Raw genomic sequence first — 22,384 nt, forward strand, 5'->3', positions numbered from 1 at the left:
CAATGGACTGTTTAAAGGTTATTTTATTAAATATCTTCAGTTCAAGGTTTCATTGTAACAAAGCTATGAAGGGTCTACCAACATTCAGAACAAACACTAACAATTTTTAAATTATTTCTATGTCATCATGCAAAAATTCTGCATCAAATGCCTTCCATTTCCTGTTTAAAAGGTGTTGTTGTTGTTGTTTTTAAGTCTATTGTCTATAGATGCTGACATTAGCCCCAGAAGAGGAATAAGAATGCTAAGAAGTGGGGCTGGAGCAGCCATATGAAGCTATGGGTCTTAATGAACTCTAAGACCATTTGTCTTCAAGCCAGCAAAACCAAACCCTGTGGTGAAGGTGTCTGCGTGCTGGTACTGCAGGCTGCTGGGCGGGAGACGGCGGGGACCCGGGGGCTGGGGCATGCAGGAGGTGCTCGGAGGAGCCTGGCTAAATCCAAGCACCAGCACCTGTGAGTCTGCTCTCTTCTCAGCTGGCTCCAAGGTAAACCTGTAGCTTTGCCTCTTCTCCCAGCTCCTGTGCCTCCTTAAGGCAGTCCAGGGAGCTGGGGTCTACCCATCTCTCCCCCAATAGTGCAGACATTTGTGCAGACAAACCTGCACAGTTGTTTGGGGGGAAACCAAAGCCATGACCAATTGCTCCTCCATTATCATCTCTGCTATCTGCTTAGAGTATACATTCTTCCCTCCTGGAATGGAACTCCTTGAGCACAGAGAGGGACAACGAAGGTAGGAGCCTTGGCTCTGGACGTCTCTTTTGGGTACATGCAGGTGAGACGGGGGTGATGCCCATGCAGATTGTCCAGCAGTAAGTCTAAACTTCAGTTGGTCAGTAAAGAAGTCTCTTTATAGAGGATACCTCTTCTTGCCAGAGTAGCCAAGTCAGTCTCAAAGACAGGAAAAGAGATTGGCGTGCAGCAAGGGAAGAGTAAGAAGGGAGGCAGCCCTGAGGGCAGCCTGAATGCATAGAAACCATCAACTCAGTCCTGCTGCCTCACTCCTCCCATCCCACAGGAGCACTTGGCAGAGGGCCTAGGCCCAGATGAGAGTCAGCACAGGGACCACCACCAAGAGAAGGCAAGACAAAGATGGTCCAAGTCAGCACGGAAACAGAACTGCCAAAGGCGGCAGGGGGAGCCCAGACCAAGGCCTGGCTCTCTCCTTGCTAAGTTATAAGAAAACGAACACAAAGCAAAGCGGCAACCCCTCCCACTTCCCAGCTGCTAGGATTGGGCCTCAAGATCAGAGCCCACGTGCATTGTGCATCCTATAGAAATGGATGAGTAAGTGAGTGCATGTCAGACTAACACGAGGTTTCTCATCAGCTTCGGAGCAGACACGCTTCTGCAGCACCAATTCTCTTCCCTCCTACGCTAAATGGTAGAGTACAGCAACGTCCGGGCCCTGCTTCTCAGTCCTGAGGCCACTGCTTCTCAGCTGCCTCCACGGCAGGCTGGGAGCTCCGCATTCTCTCCCAAGTAGGTCTGTTGGCCATGGTGTTCTCATAAGCCTCGTTCTAGGCGCGTATACAAATTCTGAAGAAGTCCATTCCGAGACCTGGGGCAGGCAGGCCATCTCAGAGGCTGCAGTCACATCACACAGCCCCCAGAGCTCTGTCAGAGTTCTTGCCTGGTCCCGAGTCCATGGAGGCCAGAGGCCGAGCTCACCTCTTCAGGGCTGGTGGGTGAGCCCACTGCTTGTGCCAGGATGGGCATCACACAGACTCCTGCCTTCTTGCCAGCCCAAGGGCTGCCGATGGTTTTAAAACACATCATGGTATGGATCCCACTTTTTTTTTTAACAATCTTTTTTTTTTCTTTTTTTCCCCCTTAAATGTAAAAAACACCTCGGTACAGCAGAGACAGACACGAAGGGCGGGCGGGAGGGCTGCATGCAGGGGCGTGCATTGGCTGCTGCCGCTTTGTAATTTAATTGTTTTAAACCTCAAACGAACAGGACTGCCGCTGTCACTCAGGCCCTCCAGAGCCACTGGCTGCGAAGGTTTGACCTCCGGCTGGGATCTCCTCATGCCCCTGTCAAACAGGACAGACGTGGTAACAGGACAGAGGACAGTACGCACATTGGAGTTCCAGAGACTTAAACACATTACACACGTGGCCAACTCTGCCAGAGAAGGTGGAGGATGGGGGAGAAGCTAGTATTTAAACATAACATCGCCTCCCATTTGCTGAGCACTTACTGACTGATTTACTTACAAGGACCTTATTTAAATCTCACAACAAAGGAGGCAGGCACCGCTCCTTCCCTCTTTTTAACAGCTGAGGAAAATGAGGCTTAGGGAGGGGAAGTAACCTGTTCAAGGTCACCCAATGTAGTGTCCTGGAGCCAGACCCAAGTCTGTCTGACTTGAGAGCATAACTTATTGCAACCACCACACTGTCTGGCCTTCACTGTGCTTCTGGGCTGGCCCGAATGTCCTCCCCCAAGGCCACCTCTCAGCCCCTTCTTCCTCCTCTGACCCCACGTGTCCCAGCCCCCCGCTCCCCACCAGGTGCACCTGTGGCTGAGCTCACTGCAGCGGTGCGGCAGGGGCCCCTGAGCAGTGATAGTGGACATTGAGCCACTTGCCATCCCGGCGATGCCAGACCCGGGTCTCCTCCGACTGGCTGGTGCGAGGCCGACCCTGCCCATCGATGTACTGGGTGAGGCGGATGTAGGCAATGCAAGCCGCGTCCTCTCCGATCACGTGGACGTGTGGGTTCAGGATGGTGGTGTGGATGGGCTTGCTGTTCTTGGACAGGACTGTAGTGGGCAGGGTGGGGTGAGGTAGGTAGGAGGGCGTCAGGCCTGGGGACGGGCATTTTCCTCCCAGCCTGCACTTCCCAAGTCTCACCCTCTCTCCAGTAACCATTCTGGGAGTCGCCAAGTTCCCCCATACACTCTCCAGAGGCTGGGAAACCCCATTAGATTAGTTTCAATTATTTAAAAGGAAGAGAAAGGTGGGGAGCAGTGTTAACAGCAGCTAGTATTTTAATCAGACAATGTACTGCGGGTTTTACATGCATGAGCCATATTCCTTGGTCGATACTATTTTCTTCGTTATAAGATAAGGAAATAGGCTCAAGGAGGTTAATTAAGTAATTTGCCCACACAACATTTGAACTCAAGATTATCTTAACGAAAGACTATGATGATCTTTCTTCCCCGACAGGTGGGTTTAGATTTCATAAGCCTTGTGTGTGCTCAGTCGCAGCTGACACTTTTGCAACCCTATGGACTGTAGCAGGCCAGGCTCCTCTGTCCATGGGATTTCTCAGGTAAGAATACTGGAGTGGGTTACCATTTCCTTCTCCAGGGGATCTTCCCGACTCAGGGATCAAATCCTTGTTTCCTGTCTTGGCAGGTGGATTCTTTACCATTCTGAGTCATCTGGGAAGCCCTCATAAGGGTTGGCTTGTCCCTAATTAAGACTGTAGAGCAAAACCAAGAACTTAAAATATTCAAAATTGATTTTGATTTTTATAAAGGCCCAAAGTTAAAAAAAAAAAAAAAACTCAGCAAAGCACCAAGCTGAGGGTACTCCCAGAGCCCCCAGGATCCTCTGGGGGAAAACCAAAAGAAGATGTGTTGCCATTATCAGCAAACACCATGAACTGTGTTGCTTTTACTGAGATTCACATTTTAGTTCAATTCGAATGTTAGGGGCTACACGAGACCTTTCAGAGAGTTTCTGTGCGCTCTGGAATTGCTTCTGGCTAATAGAATTATTTAGATAACCTAGGGTTTATAACTGCAGCTGAGACATGGAGAGGCTGGTAGTCAGCAGAGAAAACAGTGAGAAAATAAAATTCAGGGCGGGATGGGGAAGGTCCAGGATAAAGTGGGAAAGACGAGGAAAAAAAATAAGGAGGGGGATGGTCTTAGTGGAAAGAAAGATGGGAGGAGGTGATGAATTAGCTTCTTATCCTCTGGGACTTCCAGGAACTGTCTGGAGCACAACACCCCAGCCACCCACCCCTAGCCAGGACTCCTGAATCCCTCAGTGGCTGGAAGGAGGACCCTAGCCACAACTTCCAATCTCACAGTCACCAACGGTGCCCTGTTACTTGTTTGCACATTCTTATCCTGGTTTTAATTTCCTCTATTGTGAAACCTGCAGACACAGAGCTTCATTATTACTCGTTGATATCATTTCAATCTAACCTCTCACGGTTTCCAAGTATCTTGGAAAGAGGTAAGGCTTAAACAAATACAGTGGCCTTGATTACTATACAGCGGCACTGCTGCAGAACAGAGGGGCACACGGGGCTCTGGGAGGAGGGCCTTTGGAGATGCCAGCTGAAGACCATCCTCAGGCCCCCGGAGGCAAGCACACAGACCAGGGTGCAGCAGGCAGGCCCAGTAAGGGAAAAGCGGGTGGCTGGAAAGAGGAGGTGAGCAGGGACAGAGGCAAGGGGGTGAGGGGCAGGCAGGAGTATCTCAGCAGCACGAACCCACTCACGATTCTCAAAGTAAAACTTATGGAAATCCATCCCTTCCACGAGGTTACCCAGGGCCTCAGGCTCAAAGGAAGTGAGGCCTGGATCACAAATCTTCCTACAGGGGAGGGAAAAAAAAAAAGCAGCCTGTCAGTCTTATATGAGAATTATTATCTATCTTCCTCCAGTGGCAGCAGGTGAGCTGTAGGCTGGGCCTGACAAGATGGCTGAGATCTCAGGGCCCTGCCAGCTGAGCAGCTTAGCTCCACCTTTGCAACCCACCAGCCCAGGCACCATGGGTGGGCTCAATCACCAACGTCTACCTGGAAGGGCTCTCAGGGGCCTGGTGTTTAATTCAGATGCTGTGCCCAAGGCCCAGCCTTCTCTTTTCCCTGGGTCCCAGCTGCTTTTTGAAAGGCAGGAAGGGCTTGAGAGATGACTTGGATCTCAAGGAAATGGGTCTCTACTCACGTGTAGGCCTCAAAGTCCCCATTGTTGATGGCCTCAATCAGTTGTTCTGTGATCTTAATGATCTCCTGTTTCCGCACTGTAGGGGGAAAAATCCAGCAATTTACCCATGTGAGACTGGGATTCTCCCAGATGACACAAAGCCCTCCCCAATCCATCAGAGAATCCCCTGTGATCTCTTTGACAAAGACATCCCTCTTCTCTCTTTAAGGCCCTTCTCTGGAAAAGCGAGCCTACCGTTCTCTCCCTTCGCCCTCTGTTGTCCACAGACCTAATGACCCTTTTGTCCTAAAGCCCGCCTTATGATCCTCTGGCCTTTGCCTCCCTCTCCATCAATAACCAGGATGCAGAAAACACTCTTGTCTTTAAAGCAAGGAGCCTGACACACCTTTGTATCCCATCCCCACAGGTTCAGGCTCTCAAAGAAGCATCTCCTGGATATGGCTGTTTCCACCACTCATTTCTCTCACCTGAAGGGGCTCAGTCAGGTCTCAATTACCAGCCCACCCTCCATCCCCTCAGCCCTCACACAGTGGTCCAAAACTTAGTCCTGGGCACCAGCCAGCCTGAAATCAGACTCTAGCCAGGGTTGAGGAGGGCTCCAAAGAATGAACAGACCCCTGGGATGGATGCTTAATTCTCTTCGCCTTATTCATCTCCTCCACAGGGCTTTTTGGGGTAAAGGGCCTTGGAACTATAAACACTCTTTTTAAATGGAGCCTCTTACCAGCTCCGTTTACCCTTGGGAAAACTCTAAATCTCACACCAGCTCTCAAGCTAGGATGTGTCCCTCAGGAAAACCAAGGACAAGGCTCAGACTGACAGGCAGGCAGAGTTGGTGCCCTCAGAGCACCCCCCACCCCAATTCCAAGCCAAGGGACTGCTAATGACACCTCGCTCTAGTGGGCAGCTCACTTACAGGGAGCGCCACTATTAGCAGAGGGTGCTGCCAGGGTAAGGGAGGCCCAGGCTAACCCTGACCAGAGCCCCAGGCTGGCCCAGGCCATGAGCGAGAGGCTGCAAGACAAATGTGAGCATTAGAACAGCACAGCCAAGGGGCACAACTGGGAGAGGACAGTGCAGCCAGCACAGGGCCCCACAGGCATTGGCACCATCAGGAGGGCGGCTCGGGTGAATAAGCAGGAGGGTAGGGGAACCACAGGGCTTCATCCACTTTCTAAAGGCAAGCAGGTATATGCACACACAGACACGCACACACAGACACACACACACAGACACGCCCTCTCCAACCCCACCAAGCCCATCTGCAAGACCTGACTGGGGCCCTATGGGTGAAGAGGCTCGTGTTTAGAAACTCTAGAAGTATCGATGGTAGGAGGGAAAGCAGCAGACGAAGGCATCCTCTACAAAAACACAACTGAAGATGTAAATACAAGCTACCACTAACCAGCTAAGCATCATATCAAGACATTCCACTATCCCATTTATATTTCTGAGGTGAGTGTCATTTGATTACCACTTTACGGATAAAGAAACTGTAGCTCCAGGAGGTTAAGCTACTTCACGCATTTTTGAAGGTAGTGGAGCTAGATTTAAACTCAGGTCAGTCTCACCCCAAGCTCTTAGTATGATATTATGCTGACCCTCACGAACCACTGAGGGGAACACGTTTTCTTGACTATGAATTTCTCCACCACCTCACACCCACTACCATGGGCCTGACTTCTGACTCCACCTTTCTTCCCGCTCAGCGCTGAGACGAGGCCCTCTGCATATCCCACTGGCTTTCTACTCCTACCCTCCTGCCACATTCTTCCACCCACTTTTCTTCATGTCTTTGGGCCCCAGTCTCAAGGACCCCTGTCTGGTCTTAACAGCACCTCCATTCAGCTCCCCCACCCAGCAGAGGCTGAGCTCCCGAAGCTGTAGTCACCAGATGACAGCTGGGCTGGGCTGACAGCTCTGGGTGGTGGGTGGGGGGATCCCTGAGAGGCTTCAGGACGAGCCAGGGAGGCGGAAGCCAGAATGTGCCTCCCTCACACTTACTGGCTGAGGAGCAGAGAGAAGGCTGGGGCTGCATGCCTGCAGAGGGGGCTGTCCTGTCCCGGGAGCTCCGTCCTTCAGGCATCGAGCTGCCATTCCCAGTGCGGAGCGGGGCAGCTAGCCAGCCAGGGCAGGGCAGGGCAAGGCAGAGCAGCCAAAACAAACAGAACAAGGCAGGTGAGCGAGCAAGCCGGACAGGACCCGAGCCCGTGGCACTGAAGAACCGAGGCATGGACCTGGGACCACATCCATGCTGCCAGAGAGGCCTCCCGGCTGAAAGCCCCAGGAAAGGGCACAGACCTGGGTTTGCGGCTTCCAGAGGAGCCTTCCAACAGCCTGTACAAGGAGCCCTGGTCTCAGGGAAGATGTTCTAGGGACCCACGCTGCAGGGTCGAAAGCCCAGCAGTGACGGAGCCACTGACTCTACCAGTATCACCAGAACTGAAATGACCTGATCTCAATCCCGGCAGCCCTGAAGGCACTGTTCTTTGCTGCCTTGTGTGTTTCTGCTTTCTCTTCTTGATTACCAAAGGTTTGCTTGCTCCCTTATTGCCTCGGGTGTGCTCTCTCAGCTGTGAGCTGCAACATTCCCCCGACTTTTCTGAGAACCTGTCCTAAGGTCACTTAGGACAAAGGGAGCAATCCCAGGAGGCCAAACCAAAGAGTCGGACAGAGATTCACAGTGGTCTAGCCTGCCATGCCTTCCCACGTCCCCTGGCACTCTGGCCAGGCCCAAACTTAAGCTGGTGTCCTCATGGGACCACTGGGGCAGGGCCAAATGCGGTTCTGACTCCGTCACTCACGCCAAGGCTTTGTGACAAGAGTGACCCACCAACCCCAATGTGTCCAGGACTGTTCTAGTTTTAGAGCCCAAAGTTCTACATTCTGGGGAATTACCTTAGTGCCTGGGAAACTGGGATCACTAGTGACCTTGTTAATGGCTCATGACATCTGCAGGCCACCTCTGCGGGGACTCAAGATGTCCCTGATCTGGGATATCACACTGTAGCAGACAGGAGCAGCTCTCTGAGCCCTGGGCCTCAACAGGCTTGGGAAAAGCCCTCATTTAACTATCCTGGACATGAGGTCAAAGAAGAGAAGCCACCTGCCCAGCCCAGCAACATGAGACAGGGGCCTCATCCCTGGGCCCATGGAAAGTAGCTTTTAGGCCAAACCCTCTCCTGGGGTACAAGGAGCCACCAATCTCAGTTCTGGGGGCAGATGAGGCAGGTGCCCCCTCGGGACACTGCTGGGGCCCCTTCCCCACTATGGGCCAACACCTACCTTTGAGGTCCTCATCTTCTGTGGTGGTGTTGCAGCTCTCTGTGGAGCCCTGCGGGCCAAAAAGAACAAGTTCCTATAAACTCAGGCCCTTGGAAACCAGAGGAACCAAGCAGAATAAAAGCAGAGTACATGTTCCTATGGGAGCTGCAAGGAAGAATCAGACCCTTGCCATGTGACTCTTATAAAACTCTGATTCCCAAACACCCTCCTAAGTCTTCCCTAACTCACTAAATGTACCACTTATCCAGTTGTTCAGGCTAAAATCTGGAGGTCTGATTTCATAATATGCTAATGCCTTTCTTTCTTCCCCTCATGTCCCAATTATCCAATCGAAAACCAAAAATCGGTCAGTTCTACCTCCAAAATAAATCGCGTCTTACCTCCTCTCTTCCAATGCACAGCTGAGCCCAAGATACTAACATCTGGCACCTGAACTCCTACCATAGCTGCCTGGCCTCCCTGTCTCCACACCTGCCTCTTCTCTAAAGTTCTTGCCCATAACACGGCCAGTTTTTCGATGTGTAAATTGGACTCCATTACTCCTCCGTTATGGGTTTCCCTCATAGCTCAATTGGTAAAGAATCTACCAGCAATTCAGGAGACCCAGGTTCAATTCCTGGGTGGGGAAGATCTCCTGGAGAAGGAAATGGCAATCCACTCGAGTATTCTTGCCTGGAGAATCCCATGGACAGAGGAGCCTGGCAGGCTATAGTCCATGGGGTCGCAATCATGCCGCCACCCCTCGGCCATGGGGTCCTCCTGGCTTCTGGCCCTGACCTCGGGCGTGGGGTAGCTCCTCTCGGCCGCACTATGTGCGCCGTCGCAGGACTCCACCAGGACCTCCCTGTTGGCTCAGACGGTAAAGCGTCTGTCTCCAATGCGGGAGACCCAGGTTCAATCCCTGGTTTGGGAAGATCCCCTGGAGAAGGAAATGGCAACCCACTCCAGTACTATTGCCTGGAAAATCCCATGGACAGAGGAGCCTGGTGGCTACAGTCCATGGGGTTGCAAAGAGTCAGACACAACTGAGAGACCTCACTTTCACTTTCTTTCACTCCCCCGCTAAGAGCCTCTAACAGCTTTTTTGTAGCTGCTGGTAAAAAATACAAATTTGCATCAAGCCTGACAGAGCAGGTCCTGCCTGCCCCTCAGGCTTCACCACCCTCCTGCCTCCCTCTCCTTGCTCACCATGCTCTGAGCTCTGATTTCCTCTGCACCTGGCCCTGACCCCTGCATCCTCACTGTCTAGGGCACTCTGCCTCAGGGTCTACCCGGCTGCCACCTTCCAGTTGTTTAGTGTTTTAGCTCAAATATCACCTCCTAAAAGAGGCCCTTCCCGACCACTCAATTAGAGGCCCCGTTCATTCTCTATTTACTTCGTGACATTTTCTTCACAGCACTTATCACTACTGGATTTTATCTTATTTGTACAGATTTTGGTTTATCATCTGCTTCCCTTACACCTGTGGAGAGAGATTTCCTCTTGTTACCTCTGTAAACCAAAGCTGTGGATGATTCAATAAATATTTACTAATGGTAATGAAAATAAGGAGACAAGGATATTGAGGGCATCAAGGAGTGAGGCAATGGACAACTGTTGCTCTAGGATTTGTATGTTTTTGCCTCTGTTTTACTGGCTCATGTTTACTCATTTAAGCTTCACCAGTCATGGAGGAAGATTCTATTATTATTAGCATCCCCAGTTTTCAGATAAGGAAACTGAGGTGCAGAGTGGGAGGGTGACTTGTCCAGTGGCCCAGCGGCAGGATCCAAATGCAGACCTGTCTGCCTCTAGAGGCTGAGCTCAGAATCACTGAGGTATGATGTCCTTCCCAGGAACACAGTGACGACAGGCCATATGCTGCCCCCAGCCGAGACTGCAAACACCGTGGCCCCTAGGTGCAGCCGTCTCCAGGACCCTGAGACCCTGTGGCCCAGCCCACCTGTTCCCTGCTGACCTGGAAAGCAGGAGGCCAGCTTGGGAGCCACTCACCTTGATCCCATCGGTAGCGTTGTGTACCACGGTGGTTTGTGGCTCCTGTGAGAGAAGATGAAAGTTACCCTCCTGACCTGGGAACGGACCTACGGCTCTCCCCTGAGGGACCCCAGCCCTCAAATATTGACCCTACGATGACCACTGAGGCCTGCTTGCCAGTCATTCTTACAAAATATCCTGGTTCAACTGGGTCCCAGCCAGCTGGAAGCCCCAGATTTAGGGGACAGCACTGGCTGGTTAGGAGTAGAGGCCTAGTACTTAATGGAAGCAGGTACTGGGGAAGCTGAGGACAAGGGCCCCTGCTCTCAAATCCAGCCAGACCTGAGTGTCCTTTCTCCCATGGGACAAGTACCCTGGAGCAGCTGTGGGGCTGAGGGCACAGGCTGGGCCTGGCCAACAGTGCTCGTCAGGGGCTGTGTGGGAGACAGGGATACTGGGAGAGTGGACTGAGGTCTCCCAGAAAGATTCACAGGAGGCCCTCAGCGAGTTGAGCCCAGACTGCTGCCTATTCCACCCACCCCTACCTCTCTCCAAGTTCCTGTCCTCAGCAGGCAGCTCTGGGGGACAGAGTGCAGGGAGGAGGAGCGGGGGGGCAGCAGCACTGGTTCCCCTCCTTCCCTCCCAGTTACCCCCTTGCCATCTCCACTTAGCAGCAGAGGGGGACCTGAGAGCACATAGTGCCCTTGACTGAGCCAGGACAGAACTCAGACAGCATGGGGGCTTCCCAGAGACCTCAGCACCATCCAGAGGTGGGGGACTCCAGGCCCCCTTCCTATTTATTGCTTTGTCAAAGAGGGGCTGAGGCAGATTTTACAAGGAGGCCTTCAAAAACTGAGATACAGAGCCCAGGGAAGCTCCTACCCTCTCCCTTTAGAAGCAGCTCACCTTCCTGGCCACCCAGCAGACCCTTTCGGGGCTGGGAGGCTTAGCTGAGAGCCCTGATCACTCTTCCCCCCCAAGAGCACAGAGAGCAGAGTTATGCCATGCAGGAGGGAGCATGGCCAAGCAGGACCATGAGAGGGCAGTACACAGAGCCACCTGCTCTATAGGGATGAGGAGGGAAGTGGCCAAGGAGGCCTGGCAGCGGGGGCAAGAGAAGGAAGCGGGCAGAAGCGGGAGGCAGCCAGGGGCAGGGGCGGAGAAGCCGTAGTCAGGAGGTACCATGGCCGTCTGCAAGGGCGCGGGCTCTTGGGCTGGGCTTACGAGACTGTTTTTGTTGTTGCTCTGTGGCTGAGACAAGAAAACAGATGGTTTAGTTCCTCTAGAGTCGCCGAAGTAGATTGGATTTGACTCCCAGACCTCCCTTGTCCCCCAGCTTGGTCCGGAGGCGCTAGACCTGAGGTGGGCTAACACTCCCGTAACACTCTGGGGTGGGAGCAATGGCTGGATAGATGATCAGAGAAGATTATTTGGAGGGACCCAGAGACCTAGCCCTGGAGGCATCCTCAAGGTGGAAGGAGCCAGAAGCATCGTTTTAAAAGCATCTCTCCAGAAATCTTTGCTGATGCTAGGTGCCCTGTCATTGTGCAATCACACTTGATGCAGAGAAATTCAGATCTTCTCACTTTATAGGGGGAAAGAAATGTAGCTTATGAGAAAGCAGAACGAAATTCAGAAACTCTGGGTCCCTGTGGGCAGTCCCCTGCTGCCCTTTCAATCTGCCACCTGCATTTCCTTCCCCTTACAACACTAGATTGAAGCCTGATCTGAAGAGGAGCAAGAAGAGAAAGAAAACCTGGTCGAGGAGACAGTATCCACAGAGGAAAGGGGTGGAATTTGACTCTGGATACAAAAGGCAACCACTGACCCGGGGGCGCAGACACAGGGCTGTGCTGTTGGCCTTTTTGCCTGGCTGATCTTAGACATGATCAGCTGGGAATATGGGCAGAACTCCAGAGAACAGCAGGTGAGTCCAGGTGGGAGCTGTGTCAGCAGTCCTAGTCCTCAGGAAACAGCAGGCTGCCTAGCAGGCCAACAGCAGCAGACCACTAGGCTATCTCCTTGCCTTTCAGAATATTACACTGAGCGGCACAGCAAGGGAAGGCGGGAAGAAGATGGCGAGGAAGAAAGGAGGCCGATCTCCAGGGCAAGGAGCCATACTGATGCTCTCTGCCTCTTACAATCCCCTAACCAATAAATACACTGAGTCTCACTGGGAGTCTCTGTGGAACCGGGGGCCACTAAGGAGCAGCCTGATGCCTGTGAGGTCTTCAACATGCAGACACACAAATGTCCAGCGACCATCAGTGTGCGGGGTGCCAATGACGGCACACTGGCAGCTAGGACGTGCTTTTTCTCCCCCAGAACACATCCAGGAAGCTCTCCAGACTGTCCTACTTCTCCTTGCCCGGAAGCCTCTTTTGTGGCCCCTCGGACCACACCTGAAGCTGTAACTTGTTATCAGTGGTTGAGGCGTTCCCAAATCTGGGGCTTGGCATGGAACCTCAAGCCAGGTACCAGGTGCTTTAAGTCTCTGCTGAACTCTGCAGGCTGGAGAAGGGGGCCCCAGGAAAAGACAGAATGTGGGCCTAATCTCACAAAAGCTCTGCTCTCTTCCATATCCCCAGAAACTGCAGAGCCCTCCTCACTCAGCTGCTAACATGGACCTATTTGGGGCTGATTGAACAAAGCCATTCTGTTTGCAAAGCTGAGACAAAGACCCTGGCATGGGGTAAGGACTGTATTGTGTCTGTAAAACCTGCCATATCTGCGGAGGGCTGGGATGTCACCCAGGTAGCCCCACCTCTGGCTTTAGTATCAAGTTGGCCAAAAAGTTCATTTGGGTTTTTCCATAAGGTGTCATGAAAAACCCAAATGAACTTTTTGGCCAACCCAATAGATGTTTCATAAAGATTCAGGCTGCTGCATTCCCGTGGGTGCTCTATGTCCCTTGAGAAAGAAGACGAGCTCTGCAGCCTTTCAGCTGGTGCCCCTGTGGGTGGGGTGGGAAGGACAAACACTGGGCACAGCTGGCTAATGGGCACCAGCACAGGGGAAAGCTGAGAGAGTGAGAGTGAAGCTCAGAGCCTCCACCCGGCTCCCCCACACTCCACATGGAAGGCCCCTGGCTGCCGATCCGTAGGAAATAGTGCTCGTGCCCAGTGAGCAGGGCCTCTCCTCCCGAGCGACCATGGGTGAGGGTCTCCCCCTGTGCTTGCCACCTGGCCCCGAATCCCTACCAGATTTACATCCTGCCCCGGGGCTGCTGGGGGCAGCCCAAGCGCTGCAGCAGGGAGTGCCACACCACACCTTCCAATGCCTAGTTCTGAGGCCGCCGGGTGACCTCGGGCATTGGACCCCGCCTGGCAGGACAGGCCGCACCTGCCCGCACGGCACAGACATGCAGTGAGGATGAGGGAAGCACACGCACACGGCAGAATGGGTTTGCGTGGCTGGCAGGCGGGCGCAGGCAGCATGGAGCGGGCGGATGGGTGGGCAGGCAAGGCTCACCATTAGGTGCACGCTGGAACTCGACTTCCTTTTCTGGACACACCACAGCGAAAGGGAAAGAGAAGGGGAAAGAGGAGGTAAGAAGAGAAGCACAGAGACGCTGCAGGTTAGTGCACCAGCGTGGGCTCTGCCTCAGGAGAAAGGAGGAGGAGGAGGAGGAGACCTGGAGTCCAGCACCAGAAGGGTTAAAACAGCGTCTAGCCGGACAGGCACACACATCCCTCCAGACCCAGAGAAAGGGAGGTTCACAAACACTGAGTATATTCTGAGGTATCTCAGCTTTGCTCAGAGAAACTTCTTTCATGGAGATTAAGTCACAGGTCTATGAGAGTGAGTAACAATTTTGCTGCAAAGTTATAGGTTTCAGCTTATTGAGCTCACCTATAGGATTATTTTTCTCACTACTAGGTCTGCTTGAGAGCTGAGTGAACAGTTACTAGGTAAAGAGCCAAAGCTGCTTTAACAATGCTTCACTTCGGAACCTAGACTTTTTCACTGCACATCGATAGCTTTTCAGATAAAGATGTTGGGCTTTTGAAAATCATTTGACAAACATCATATTTTGGCACCCATTTCTCTGTTGCTATGGCCATGCTCATTTATAAGATTTCATTGTTTTATTGCATTTTGCAACTAGTGGGCAATGGAACACCAGGAGTGCAGGTGGTTAAAAGTGCAGTGATCACACGGCCACAAAGATGCCAACCACAGGGAATGCTGAAAGCATGGATGCCTTAGTCTCAACGAGATGCTCAAAAACTTTATGTCCAGATATAAATAAGCAGAGAAAAATAAAGACTGTATGGAACACTGAAAATACATCTCAGAAGACTATGTCTAAAAATTGAAAGGCAATTAAGAATTTTATCATCAGCTTGCCGGGAGACAGGAGTCCTCTTTGAACATGTCTGTCTGTCTTTTGACTTGCATATTCATGAACATACCCAACAAATGCTTGTTGAGGACTATTCTAGGCATGGTGAACACAGACAGATGTTTCTGCCCTCGAGAAGTTGATATTCTACTTCAGAAGACATTTTTGAGAATGCGTTGTTTTTTGTTTTTTCAAAAGAAGGGGACTACAAGTATTTAAAAGAATGCTCACAATTTAGAAATAGATCTAAGGAAAAAGAAAGTCTAAATATAATGAGGCCTCTTGCTTTTACCCTTTCATACGTACTCACATAGGAGATTTCACTTCCAAGTTATCCAAAAAAGAGCGATTTGCTTTACATTCATATATATTTATCACTTTATCCAACCAGAGGGGTAACACTCTGAAGGAAGGTCTATATCTTATTTGTCTTGGCAATTGAGCAAAATGTCTTAGAGTTAACATTCGATCAACAAATGTTTGCAGAGTTAAACTGGGTTTGTTGGCTGTTACTGTGGTTTTCTCCTGGGTTAAAGCAGAGCACAGGCTTCTTCTAACTAGCCTGGAATCCCAGCACCAAAAACTCTGCGGGGGCACAGCCCAGGGCTGGTCTTGTCAAAGGCCATGCAGGTTGCTTTCACTCACTTCTTGCCTTCACTTTCTGCCGTCTGCTCCAACTAATGAGGAATAAGTTCCCAATTTGCTCCCAACTGGCTCTCTTTTTCCTAAACGGCCCTGTAGGAAAACCCAAGATAATCCTTTCTACTCATGGGTTAGTTTCTACCAGGTGAGCAGACTTCTTTCCATTTCTTTCTCCATTCCTTTAGGGCTTTGCCCGCAGCTGTGCATAGCTGGCCTCCTCCCCTGCAGCCAGCAGTACTATTTAATTTCCAGATCATTTTTTAAAGAACCACACCTCACTTATGTTTAACAATTAAACGTTTAAAATTTTAAACCAAAAGAAGGTTCAAGCGTCCTTCCCACACTGAAACATTCAAACAGTACTTAAGGAAAATAACAGGACCTCTCTCCCTTTTCTTTCTCTCCCTTCTTCTCTCCCTTCTTTCCTTATTTCTCCCTCCTTTTTTTCCTTCTCTCTCCTTAAAGACTGGATGGCCATGCTGGCCTGGAACTAGTGGAATGCATAAATTATTCTTAGTGAGAAGTCTGTCCTCATAAGCGGCTCTAATCCTCCACAGACCCTGGGTCACTGGCATCTACCTTTGAAGAAACCTAAGCAGAACCTGAAGTCCCCATATTCAAGTGCACAAGGAAGACTCGCTGCTCAAACCAGTGCTAATATCCGAGAGCGTCTGTGAAAGCTTCTGGACAGCAAGAAAGAAATCCCCCTATGGACTCCCAGCAGGAGCTGGGGAGTGGGGTGGGGCTGGGAAAGCAGCATGGGGTCTAAAAGAACAGTCTGGGATGCTGACAGCTCACGATCTTCTGAGCAGCTTCACAGGTCTCCCTCATGACACAGGTTATCACCTTGACGCTCAAGAAGACCCAGAAAAGAAAAAACCCTGCATCTTGCCTTATCCTTTCCTTCCGCTTTTGGGGCACTTTTATCCAACCACGCTGTTCATTATTATATACTTATTCCTCATAAAAGGACCGCAACCACATTACGAGCAGCTTGGAAAAGAGGGGGAAAAACACCCAGAATCCTATCACTCTTGCTAGTCTTTTGTGTATCCAATTTAAAAATATCATTGTAAGCTGTATCTGAGTTTATCCTTCCTTTCTTTTAATACCTTACTTTAAAAATAAATAGCATCTTAATTTTTCTTCTGATTATCAAAGTAATACACACACTAGGTGAAAAATGTAGAAAATACAGGAAAATATATGAAATAAGTTTCCAAGTTCCCATCACCCAATGAAGCTACTATTAACACTTCAGTGGGTTTTCTCCTGGTTCTTTTTCTATTCACCTATTATACACTGAATATAATCTGAAAAACTTTGTTTTAAACAAAATTTAGATAGCAGTGTATGTATAGCTTTGTACCTCATTTTTCCACTTAAAACATTTCTGTCATTATATAGTCATAAAAATTAATAACTTTGTAATGGTCAATTAATTTCCCATAATTATTTCGTCTTTATCTTATTGGCTTTTGATGTTCCCCATGTCATTATCTTGTTAGCTTTTGATGTTTCTCATCTTCTCATGGTTATAAATAACGTCATGTTGAACATCTTTCTGCTTTCAGTTTTTCCATATTTTGAATGATTCCTTTAGGGAAAATTCCCAGAATTAGAACTAAAGGGTAAAATAGGAACACTTTTATGACTTTTGACACACAGGCTGTTTTAGGAGGGGGTCATTCTGATTTACACCACTACCACAAACTAAAGAGTCAAAAAATGGGGACCTCCCTGGTAGCCCACTGGTTAAGACTCTGCCCTCCCAGTGCAGGGTGCACAGGTTCGATCCCTGGTTGGGTAATTAAGACCTCCCATGCTGCGTGGTGTGGCCAAAAAAAAAAGTGAAAATGGGACTGCATTTCAACCTGCCTCTGACATCAGTGAGACTAAACACCCACATTTGTTGACCCACGTTACTTCCTCTTTCATATTGTTAGTTCATCCTCGCTGACCATTTATCTGCCAGGTTTTAGGGGGTATTCTTATTTATTACAGAAAGCTCTTTTGCATAAAAATAATATTAACTCATCCTATCAATGGGCTTCTCTGGTGGCTCAGGTGGTAAAGAATCCGCCTGCAATGTGGGAGACCTGGGTTCAATCCCTGGGTTGGGAAGATCCTCTGGAGGAGGGCATGGCAACTCATTCCAGTATTCCTGCCTAGAGAATCCCCATGGGAAGAGGAGCCTGGAGGGCTACAGTCCATGGGGTCACAAAGAGGAGGACATGACCGAAGCAATGAAGCACAGCACACCCCATCACACCTGCTGAGAATATTTTCCCCAATCTCTTATTGGCCTTTGAATTTTGGTTGGTCATGCCCTTCTTAAAAACTTGCATCTTAGTTTCTGGTCCCACCTCTATATTTAAAGTCTTTTCTCAAGCATAAAACTCATTTATGGAGCACTCGATCAGGGTCAGACCCTGGGCTAGGTTCCCCAAAGCAATTTAACTGCTGTTTCTGTTTGCCTAGCCTGCATTTCTGTGTTCCTGTAAGGACTGGCTTTGTTGTACACTTCTGTTCTTTGTCTACCTCTTTCTTCATTTCCTTTGCTGATTCTTCTTCCAGCCTCTTGTTTAACCCTGAAATTTTTGCCTTTTCTGGACTCTTTAAACCTTTGTGTGCTTTGGATTCATATGGAGGAATGGAATTAGTCAGATTCTTCCTTCCACCCAAGGCTTCCTGAATTTGAAATCCGGGCTGGACCCTGACATCTGTGTATTTTACCTAGCTCCTTAGGCTAGTCTTACATAGCTGTGCCTGAGGCCAGGAACTACAAAGTTCTGCTAGAAACCTATTCCTAGGTGAGAGGGGGGTTCATGTTTGGGAACGCATGTAAGAATTAAAGATTTTAAAATTAAAAAAAATAAAAAATAAAAGTAAAAAAAAAAACAAAAAAAAAACCTATTCCTTAATGACACCTTTAACCTTCCTCTCACCATCTCAGCTGTCACTGCTTTATTTCAGGTCCTATTTTGTGCAACGACTCTTTGCTTCTGCCATACAAAAGCTAACAGAGTTCCCAGAATCATCATGTTGTTTCAAACTCATGTATCTTCACATGTGCTATTCCCTCTGCCTGGAATGTCTTTCTCTTCCCTCCCCTTAACTTGGCAAAATCCAACTAGTCCTTCAAACTCAGTTTCCTGTTCTGGCTCAGATGCTGGTCTCTCTGCTCCCCAGTGGCTATCCTGCATGCACCTCCCTCCTTGACCTTAACAGACCACACCAGAACTCAGGGTTTCCCTGTCTTTCTCCCACAGTGAACATTTTAAAGGATGGATCATGTTGCTGCCTTCCCAGCTCCTCAGAATCAGAACTGGCTGAGTAAATGGACTCATGAGATTCATGCATGTGAGTCCCCCTTTGCACATCTGGTGTTGACCTCCCTGGGCTATACCAGCAGCCTTAACGACCTCTCCACCCATTCCCTGGCGGTCTACTCATTGAGAATCTGCCTGCCAATGCGAGGGTCACAGGTTCACTCCCTGGTCCGGGAAGTTCCTACATGCCGGGGAGCCACTAAGCCCCATGTGCCACAACTACTGAGCCAGTGTTCCAGAGCCCGCGGGCCACAACTACTGCGTCCCTGCACTGTAGCTGCTGAAGCCAGTGCGCTTACAGCCTGGGTTCTGCAACAAGAGAAACACTGCGATAAGCTTGTGCACCATAACGAAGAGTAGCTCCTGGTAGCCACAACTAGAGAAAGCCTGTGCACAGCAATGAAGACCCAGCAGAACCAAAAATAAATAAATCAATCTTAAAAAAAAAAAAAGACCTCTCTACCCACATCTCTACCTGTCTCTGAGTCTCAATGTGGTTCAAAAGAAAATGTCTCTTCCCTCTAAAACATTCCTTCACTACTCCCCATTCCAGCAGAAATACCACCATTTCTTTTAACAGTCCTGAAACTTTGACATTACCTTTGATGGACCCTCTTTTAATCCCTGAATCCAATGAGAACATCCTTTGTCATACCCCTTATCAGGGCTAACGTCTAATCCAAGCCTGGCACTCATGGGTAGAGCTGGACCAATGACCCATAGGCAGCACCTATTCCAGCTGGTCGGTCTGTGCTCCTCTGGTTAGTTTGAATATTAACTCTATATTTCTCATCGTCTTCACTTCACCCTATACCCAGACTATAATAAGCCCTAGTTGATACTTCTGTGTCTAGCTCCTACTGTCAACTTAAAAAATGCACAGTGTGAGAATTGTGAATTAAGTATTATTTGGAGCAAAAATGAGGACGATAGCCCAGGCGACAGCACCTCAGATAACTCTGAGAAACTGCTCCAAAGAAGTAGAGGGGAAGGTCAGTATATGTGTGATTTCGGTAAAGAGGAAGTACATGCCATCAAACACATATTTTTTTTTTTTTTTGCAGAAGGTTTCTGCTAGTCACGAGGAACACTTGTCACCATGAAAGATTTTAGTGGTTTTCTAGATATGGGAAGTTATAAGAATGAACTGGGCTCATAAAATTGGCTCCTGATTATATCTAACTATCTGAAGAGCTGTTCTGCCAGTTTCTACCAGAGCACAGAGTGCCTCGTTGCAGCTCTCCACTCTGAACTCCTTTCAGGGGGTGTTGAAAATTAGTAGCTGCGGCAGCATATGATTTAATCCTTGTAGAGGTAGATGCTAAGTACCAATGGCAAGTGCCAATTTGTGGTTGACACTACCATCCTCTATTTACCCTTACACACTCAGCCAAGTCTTTCGAAAACATCACTCTTAACCTTCCCTGCTCAGCGGCCTACGGTGTTTCCTGTGGTCTAACACACAAACCTCCAATTTCTCTGCCCAACCAGACCAATCCAGCTGTGTTTTCTGTATCCCTTTACCATATATTCCATGTTTCAGTTGAGCAGAGAACATCAACATGTATAATAGAACCTATAAAAATATTTTTTGTTGTTTTTAAGTTACAGAAGTAATATATTCCCATTTTAAAGAAACATGTGTACAAGTTAAAAAAAAAATGGTGTGTCTCCCCATCCTGCCCTTGCCTCCAATTCCATTTTCTAAAGGCAATCACTGACTTGGGTCCAATCTCCCTACATCCTGTAGCTTTCTCCAGTAAGTTTCTTCCCAGAAGCTTCTTGGACTGAACCATCCCTTGTAGGGTCCATGTACCATTCAGTGCTTAGCTGATCCCAGCTGTGTCCACTTTCCTTTTCAATTAACCTTGCAACCTCTTGAGATTGAATGCGATCTGCATCTCCTCTCTATACCTCTTATGTGCCCCTAGCACTGAGCCTCTGATAGGTATTTAATAAACACTTTGTGAAGACAGAGTCTAGCTTCTTCTCCAGAAAGACACATGCAAAATCTCTAAATAAACTGACCACCTTTTCCTAGGGATTCCCAGGTGGCTGAGTGGTAAAGAATCCACCTGCCAATGCAAGGGACACAGGTTCAATCTCTGGGTCGGGCAGATCTTCTGGAGGAGGAAATGGCAACTCGCTCTAGTTTTCTTGCCAGGATAACCTATGGACAGAGGAGCCTGGCAGCTATAGTCCCTGGGGTCACAGAGAGTTGGACACGACTAAGCAACTAAGTACACACACACACACACCTTTTCCCTAACTTGGCTCCACCATCTAGTCCACAACCCTGAAACTGAGGGGCTGCCAATCAACCCCAGCTCTATGTCAGCAGGTGTGTGTGGAGCCCAAGCTCCCCTCCTTGGGGCAGAAGTACACGGAAGCAGGCATGCAAAGAATGAGAGAGAAAGGAAGGGATGGGGGCAGGGAAAGGGGCACAGCTCTATCTCAGTGGGGAACATAAGATCCCAGGGAAAAGTCTAATTTAAACTTACGTCTTAATTTAAAGGTTTGCATGATAATGGTTTGAAATTCTCTGCGATATAAGTTGGTAGGTTTCAAGATAGCATGAACTCCTATCTATCTCCCCAGCCCAGGGCGCTTTATGGCCCCAAAGCATCTAAGAATACCTTGAGCTTTGTGTGGACCCCTCTACCTTGGCCAAGCAGCCACCCTCACTGAGACTTCCTGTTTATGGGGCCTGGTCCCTCCTCTTGCCTTGATCCCCCAGAAAAGTTTCCCTCACCAAATGAAGATGAGCTGTGATAACCAAGTCCCTTGCCTGTTTCTAAGGCACCTATGCCTCGAGACAGTTCAAGAAGCTTTCCCTCAACGGTGAAGTGCTTTGGAGATCAGAAAAAAAGAGAAAAAGGATAGTAGCTTCAGGTGCCAAGCCTTGTGCCCTGAGTCAACCAGGCAAACTTTGTTTTCCTTTGATTAAATGGGTTTCTACTTTTAAAAGAAAATAAGATTAACCAATAACCTAAAAAACCCAGAGAGTCAAGCCCTGGAGATAAAACCTGTGTCTGGAAGTCAAGTTCAGGATTCAGTCCTAGCAAACTATAGTTTGAATCACCTCCCCTGAGTCTTTCCAATCAAGCTAGGGTCAGGTGAAGCACGTATCCCTCTGCCCTCCCAGGCCAGTGGAACCTGCTGTTCTGAGCACAGAGGTTTCTGGCTTAAAGCAAAAAGCAAGGATAGGGAGGTTCTTGGGGAAAGGGGAGACAAAGTGCCAAGGAGTCCCAGGAGTGACTTTTCAGGGAGAGGGGCCACACTTGGGCTGCAGGAGTGGAGACACCTACCTTGACACCGCCGTCCGACTTCTTGTTCAATAGGCTTTTGGCAGCTGTGAAAACAAAGAGAAAAATCAAGTCTCCTGCATTGTACCCTCTCTTCAACCTGAAGTCTGGCAGCTGGATCCGCAAGAGACTGACATGTTTGACAAAGGGGCCAAGAGTCTCCTGAAACCCCTAAATGAGGCCCTTCCTGAGGCCCCAAAGCAAGAAGGGCATCTCAGGCAGCATCAGATCCGCAGGGTGGCACCCCAGGATCTCCTCTGCCATGGAAGAGGACTCAGCAGAAACAAGGACACTCCGGGCTTGGGAGAAAACCACAGTCAACACTGGGGCTGCCTGGGTGATTGGGAACTCTGCCTTCAACAGCTTCCACCTAGGCCTGGAAGCAGAGTGCCAGGGTGAAAGGTGAGGGCTCCACCCCTAGATGCCGTGGAAATTCTCAGGACGGCCAAGCTGCAAGGATGCAAGACATCTCCTGAGTGTTCTCAAGAAACAAGAGTGGCACAGTTCACGAAGGAGACCAGACGTGAGGACAGACAGACACAGACACAGAGACCAGGACCACCTACAGGAGGGTTTTGCCGGGGGGC

The 22,384-nt window shown here is 49.4% G+C and overlaps 1 protein-coding gene across 47 annotated transcripts in view; it reads right to left on the minus strand.

The window, feature by feature from the left end:
• Positions 1–5: 5 nt before the first annotated feature.
• The window catches only part of CAMK2G (calcium/calmodulin dependent protein kinase II gamma), a 55,355-nt gene continuing 32,976 nt past the window's right edge, over positions 6–22,384 (minus strand). For 9 of the 47 annotated variants that reach the window (XM_069572120.1, XM_069572126.1, XM_069572122.1 and 6 more), the window contains 9 exons: positions 21,801–21,844; positions 11,356–11,424; positions 10,192–10,236; positions 8,199–8,247; positions 6,918–7,031; positions 4,914–4,989; positions 4,466–4,560; positions 2,522–2,766; positions 6–2,036 (listed from right to left, as the gene is read on the minus strand). In XM_069572120.1, the coding sequence (XP_069428221.1) occupies positions 2,534–2,766; positions 4,466–4,560; positions 4,914–4,989; positions 6,918–7,031; positions 8,199–8,247; positions 10,192–10,236; positions 11,356–11,424; positions 21,801–21,844 (725 nt within the window). In that variant the 3' untranslated portion in view covers positions 6–2,036; positions 2,522–2,533. Of the gene's footprint in view, positions 2,037–2,521; positions 2,767–4,457; positions 4,561–4,913; positions 4,990–6,156; positions 6,275–6,917; positions 7,032–8,198; positions 8,248–10,191; positions 10,237–11,355; positions 11,425–13,644; positions 13,678–21,800; positions 21,845–22,384 lie in introns of those variants that run through there. The other 38 variants (XM_069572129.1, XM_069572149.1, XM_069572153.1 and 35 more) reach the window with 12 other exon arrangements.

The sequence above is a fragment of the Ovis canadensis genome, chromosome 25, assembly GCF_042477335.2.
Source record: "Ovis canadensis isolate MfBH-ARS-UI-01 breed Bighorn chromosome 25, ARS-UI_OviCan_v2, whole genome shotgun sequence".
Lineage (NCBI taxonomy): Eukaryota > Metazoa > Chordata > Mammalia > Artiodactyla > Bovidae > Ovis > Ovis canadensis.